At 45.4% G+C, this 5,662-nt stretch overlaps 1 protein-coding gene across 6 annotated transcripts; it reads right to left on the reverse strand.

Moving 5' to 3' along the window:
• Positions 1 to 373: 373 nt before the first annotated feature.
• Positions 374 to 4,918, reverse strand: LOC117532230 (sex comb on midleg-like protein 4). 6 transcript variants are annotated; one of them, XM_034195542.1, is made up of 9 exons: positions 4,365 to 4,466; positions 4,116 to 4,252; positions 3,733 to 3,966; positions 3,176 to 3,305; positions 2,872 to 3,072; positions 1,285 to 1,446; positions 944 to 1,171; positions 714 to 862; positions 374 to 582 (listed from the first exon to the last, which is right to left on the reverse strand). In XM_034195542.1, the coding sequence occupies exons 2-9, from the start codon at positions 4,164 to 4,166 to the stop codon at positions 457 to 459; spliced, it is 1,281 nt and encodes a 426-aa protein (XP_034051433.1). In that variant the 5' UTR covers positions 4,167 to 4,252; positions 4,365 to 4,466; the 3' UTR covers positions 374 to 456. The 6 variants fall into 6 exon arrangements, with proteins under 6 accessions (XP_034051433.1, XP_034051434.1, XP_034051431.1 ...); XM_034195543.1 differs by lacking the exons at positions 4,116 to 4,252; positions 4,365 to 4,466 and adding an exon at positions 4,769 to 4,918; XM_034195540.1 differs by lacking the exon at positions 4,116 to 4,252 and having other exon boundaries at positions 4,365 to 4,627.
• Positions 4,919 to 5,662: the final 744 nt, after the last annotated feature.

Here is a 5,662-nt window from a genome sequence, read left to right on the forward strand (position 1 = left end):
ACCTGAAAATTGACCCGTTGTAACCAGATGACAGTCACATGACTTTTTTCAATCACTTGATTTTTAAAACAATATAGTTATATGGTTTTCATGTCTTTGACCTCTATCCTAGATGTCGGGATGTCAGTATGATGTCAGAAAACAGGCATCCCACTGAAATTACAAAACAATACTGGATCTGCATCTGAGATGCGCATCTCGTGCAGACAGTGTGCAAGCTGTAATCTGATAACATGCGGGCCAAAATGAAAATCAACACGTTAAGCACACACAGTACAAGGCATCTGGTGTGAAAGAGGCTTTTAACGCTGTTATGAAGGATGTATTCAACAATCTGAGGGGAATTGATTACAAAGTTGAGACAAACTAGAAAGAGAGCTGGGTAGGTTTGTGATCATTACATGGCATCCTAAAAATCTTCAGCAAATTGTTGGAAAAGAAGATCAAGGCATGTTTTCAGAACTTAGTCTGCTTTAGTTTGTCGATGTGGTAGCAAAGCTTCAAGGCTGGGCCCAGCTTCAGTCCGAGGTACTTCATGATCATGTCACTTTTAAGAAGTAACAATGCATTTCCATCGATCTCCTGAGAAAAGCAAAAGTTCTATCAAATCTTATAGAAATGCCTGACGGTTGTTGTCATATTTCACCTTTCATGTCCACTGGATGTTAATTATGACCAAGTAAATCAACACTGAAACAAGCTCATTAACTCACATGTTTTCTGAAGACATCTGCATGTGGGCCAAGGGCCTGAGGGTCTGCGTCCCTGATAAACCAGACAACATCGTCCACAGACCAGGTGGATGGGTCCTTATTGTGTGGACCCTTAGACTCCTGGGATTCTGGAGCCGCATTATAACCCCCTGAAAGAATCCACAATAACCTGGAAAAAAATCCAAATCTGAACAGTCTAAAATGGTGGAAGTCATGCCGTGAGCTCTCACCTGTCCTGTTGCTCTCTGGAAATGCGTTCGGGCTGGTGGATGATGACTGCCTGCATATGCTCACAGAGGCAGAGCCATTGGAGAACTGATGTGATGTGCGGAAACCGTAGGGGGACTTTGGTGTGTAGGAGGCGCTTATGGAACTGAAAGCAGAATCACCCGGGTCTACAGAGTAGCGCTTTGCGTCAGACTGGTCCAGATGGTAGTCATCTGCCATGGATGTTTCAGCTGAGACAGACCGCAAAGACAAGATGGAGGTTGTAGTGGTGGGCCAATGGATGTTGGCTCTAGATGCAACTCAAAAGACCATTATGACATGAGTGGACTACGAGAATGAATACCATCTGACTGGTAGGTGCCAATGCTGTGCTGGGTGATGGGCTGATCACTGAAGAGGTTTTCACAGTGCAGGCTGCGGCAGAGCTTCTTCAAAAATCGTAGCACATAGTCGATGCTGTTCACCACAGGGAGGCTCAGAAGGTGCTGCTTACCATCAAATGTAGCTGGGCGAAAAAAACATGGGGACCAACTGAAACAGTACACTTTCTTTTTTAATGAGATCATTAAAACCTTGCTCATGTTTGTTTTGTTTCTTACCTGTCACCATAGGGAAAGTGGGAAAAAATATAATGGCCCAATCTTCCACCCAGTGCAGAGAAGCACACCGGGTGGAAGAGCATTCATTTTCCACCATGTATCCAGGTCCTGGCCATGCTGGAAACAGACCTAGCACACTTTACTATCCTTGGCCAAGTCCTCTGTCTCTTTTGAGAGGATTCAGAGGCATTCCCAAGCCAGCTGTGAGATATAATCCCCCCAGCATGTCCTGGGTCTTCCCCGGGACTCCTCCCAGTTAGAAGTGCCTGGAAGACCTCCTGAGGGTGATTACCAAGGGGAACCACACAGTGCAAATGGCATTGCTAGTGTGAAACTAATGCAGTTGTCATTTTCATTCTTTTAATTCCCAACACTCACATCAATTAAGTAGCCAGTATAATTGTGCGAATGGGCGTGTTAGTCTAAAAATGAGGTACAGTTGGGGCATTGTCTGTGGACTACCATCGTGTGCCACCAGAAAAGCAATTGATCACACTATAGAGCAGCAAAAACACTGAAGTTGTTTTTCTGCAATTTAATGGCGTAATATGAAGATATGCCTCACATAGGCAGGTTCATGGTGCACATAGACTCTGTGCACAGGGAGGATACACATTACAAAATTATATTACAGCAAAACTGAATTGGAAACAAAATTAACAACAAAATAAAGGTTAAAAAAATCTTATGGAAAATACAAAATTTTAACAACACCTGTTTGTGCCATATTTTTACATTGGTTTTCATCATCCCCAGGTTGGCAGGCCAACAGCACCAAGACAGCACTGGCCACAAGATCTAGGTATACTGGGGATGGATGGGGTGGAGGGTTCTGTTTGCGGATGTTGGGATAAGGCAGAGATCAGTTGGTTTCAGGAGGAGGTGGCTTAAATGCTTCACCCTCAGGGAGCTGTGGTGGATGGCTGGTGCTCCTGTAAATGATCCACTCTCCCTTGTTGACACTTTGTGTGCAAATCCACCTTCTCACCAGAAAAAACTCTCACTTCGCCCGTCTAAAGAGTAACACACCAGTTGCTGGCACAATTGTGTCTTAAAAGGAATGACAGAAGGCAATCTGGTTGTGCTTTTTCCTGTTATTCCAGAAACACGCCCATGACTAGTTACCTGACTAAACACAGCTCCTTTACCCCAGGTGCCTTACTTTAAGTTCAGACTATACAGTGTGTAAATACCAAAGTGGAGTTGGATACACCACGAATGCACTTGTGTTATGCGCTTTCGATTATGCACCATAGATAATCGTGATAGGGCCTGAACACGCAGAACAACTAGTGTGTAACACCTAAGAAGGGGGCGACTAGTGAAAGTACCTGAGATTTTTTCTCCTCCGTAGCCTTGTGTGAGGAGAGTGAAAACTGTTTTCTGCTGGAAGGCGCTGTCAATGCAGCCTTGGACAGCTTGCTGCAACACCACAGAAGGCCTGTCAGGTCCAAAATGATCAGGGAGCTGCTGGATCTTCTTTCTGTCCAGGTTTGGACCCGTGTTGGCCTGCTTGTTGATGTAGATACACACTGATACAGGTGGATACACAGACAGGCATATGTGGAAAAAGTAAGAAATGGTGAAGCGGCCACTGCACTTCTTATGTGTGGCGTCGACTGATTTCCTTCCTACCTGTGAGCACCTGGGGTGTGGCGGAGTGAGGAATGGTAGCAGCATCCTGGGGAATGGAGCTCATGTCAGGCTCAGGGGTGCTGCTGGGAGGAGAAATCGCCAGTGGTGTCATCACCATCCTGGGCTTGAGCTGGAAAAGTACAAATGTTTTTGCATCCCTTTTTGCAAAGTTATTATATACTAGTAGGGTACCAGGGTATTGCCCAGATGTGAGATCTTTGTGATTGCTTTGCCTCTGGCAGTCCAGGACCGCAGGTGATAGGTCCCTGGATTCAACAGTGTAATGTTTTGTGTGTATGTGTGGTAGGGGTGGGGGGCAATGCCATAGCTGCTGTTGCTAGGCAACAAGCCAATACCGGACATACATACATGCATCTCACTTTTATATGTAAGACTGTACATTTTGTTGCGAAATAGTGGCTGACTAGGCAGACATAATATTACCATAATACTGGTGAACGCTACAGCACAATAACACCACGGTGATGTGTTAGTGTGTCTGTACACGTTCGCGTATAAACAAGCCGCATCTGCAGATCATATCTCATCCAGCTGACCTTGAAGCCTGGCTTTCTCCCTCTCTTCTTTGGCACTTTGAGTGGAGGGAGCGACTCGGGATACCGGTTAGGAAAATCCATTTTGGCGACATTGCGGAGCGGGGGTCTGCCTCTCTTCCTTCCTGGTATCTTCCCCGACTGGCTGGGAATGAAGGAGGGCGCGACTGCAGCTGATTGCATTTCACTGTTACCGTCTGATTTCTGTGCCGTCGTTGCAGGTAAACTCATTTGGAGCTGGAATCAGAAACAACCATTGATCCTTATCAGTGAGACGGCATAAAAACAAAATACTACTTTCGCATGAACCCTTCTCATCAACGGCAACAACAGCGTTCAACATCAGCAGACATAGTGTAAGATGTGTAACAGCAGCATTCTAGCACCAGGCAGATTGCAGAGTAGTCAGCTGAGCAATGCGGTGAGACGAGCAGCATTTAGCACGGTAATAATCCCACAACACAAAGGCAGCCATGCATGAGCTGTGGAGGAAACAGCACCGCCATCCTGTACACCAGCAAACCTGAGGGAGGGAGGGAGGGAGGGGGGGCTTCTAGTACCTGCCGTCTTCTACTGTGAATACTCACGAGCCAAACCGTGCTGCCTTAGATCCCAGGAGCTGAAAGGTGACTAAAATCAACTCCCTCACAATGCAGTGAAAGCCATCTTGCCCTTGTTGTATCTGGTTCTTCTGTGCTTTTCGTCCTCCCTGCTGTTAACTGTACTGCTGCTGCCGCCGCCGCTGCTCGGCACACAGGCTGCAGACATCTCATTAGACTAATGCATTCAGCAGTGGCAGAGGGAGGGTGAAATTGACTTCACCATGGCTACCCTGCTATGAATTACCATTATGATGACAGCTTCCACCCTAACGTTTAAAACACATTATCGTCTTGCATGCAGCAGCAGAAACAAGCTTCAAGTGATGAGATTCTGATACGGCAGCGTGGTTCATCTTACTGTTGTTTAAGCAGATTTCTCAAGGAAAAACAAAGGAAGCCGTGTCAAAACAGGCAATAACAGGTCAGCAGGCACTCACCATCCAAAAAAGATGTGGGCTGGAGGAGTAACCCTCTGTGCTTTGATGTGTTTCCTATATTTTCCTGCTTCCAATGGCAGGGCACGACTCTCAATGCGAGGTGGATTCTACTGAAATATTGTGTGTGTGTGTTTAACAGAGAGAGAGAGAGAGAGAGAGACGGGCTCCTCTGTTGTCATGGCAACAAGCCTGTAACATGCTGACGGTTTTCTCCTGTGTTTTGTCTGCAACTCCAGCTCAGTGCCGGCCAGCTCAGAGCATGAAGAATATTCATGTGAATGTCAACAGAATCATTACTATTATTCGTGTCATTTGGTTTTTTTATTGATATCAATCGTGTTCACACATTATGTGCATGTGGGCCTTTAAGAGTCATTGTGAATTATAAAGGTATATGCTCAAATGTGAAGTAAGTCCCTTTGGCTGCTCCCTTGTTTGCGCTTGAGGTCGCAACAAATCCAAGGTGGATCTGCATGTTGAATTGGAACAAGTTTTATGCCGGATGCCCAACTCCACATTACATGAAGAAATGTAGCAGGGGTGGGGTTTGAACCGGGAACCTTCCACACTAAAACCAAGTGCAATAACCACTTGTCTGCCACCCCAGCTGAGTATACATCCAAATGTACTGTAGTTTATTTATTTATTTTTTATCTACATTACAGAATGCACTATTCAGACTGTGACTACCTCATATTACAACAAATACTCATAAACAGTAGTGTAATTTTGCTTTCTTTTCTGTACAGATATGTCAAGGGTTACAGAAACAGACACAGAAGTTCTGCAACACTCCCATCCTGTGCACCGGCAAAATTTCCTGTATATTCATTTTAAAATTGTTTTCTAAATTGTGTCTAGCATGGCCCAAGCAAAGGGTCACCCCTTTGAGTC

This window comes from Thalassophryne amazonica, chromosome 19 (genome assembly GCF_902500255.1).
Source record: "Thalassophryne amazonica chromosome 19, fThaAma1.1, whole genome shotgun sequence".
Taxonomy (NCBI): Eukaryota; Metazoa; Chordata; class Actinopteri; order Batrachoidiformes; family Batrachoididae; genus Thalassophryne; species Thalassophryne amazonica.

Excerpts from the sequence above, each read along its gene's own strand:
- LOC117532230 (XM_034195540.1), bottom strand. The coding sequence starts at position 4,502 with ATGAGATGTCTGCAGCCTGTGTGCCGAGCAGCGGCGGCGGCAGCAGCA. Across the intron at positions 3,967-4,364 it reads TGCATTGTGAGGGAGTTGAT|CTCCAAATGAGTTTACCTGC; the intron begins TTTAGTCACCTT and ends TTCTGATTCCAG. Across the intron at positions 3,073-3,175 it reads CACACCCCAGGTGCTCACAG|TGTGTATCTACATCAACAAG; the intron begins GTAGGAAGGAAA and ends CACCTGTATCAG.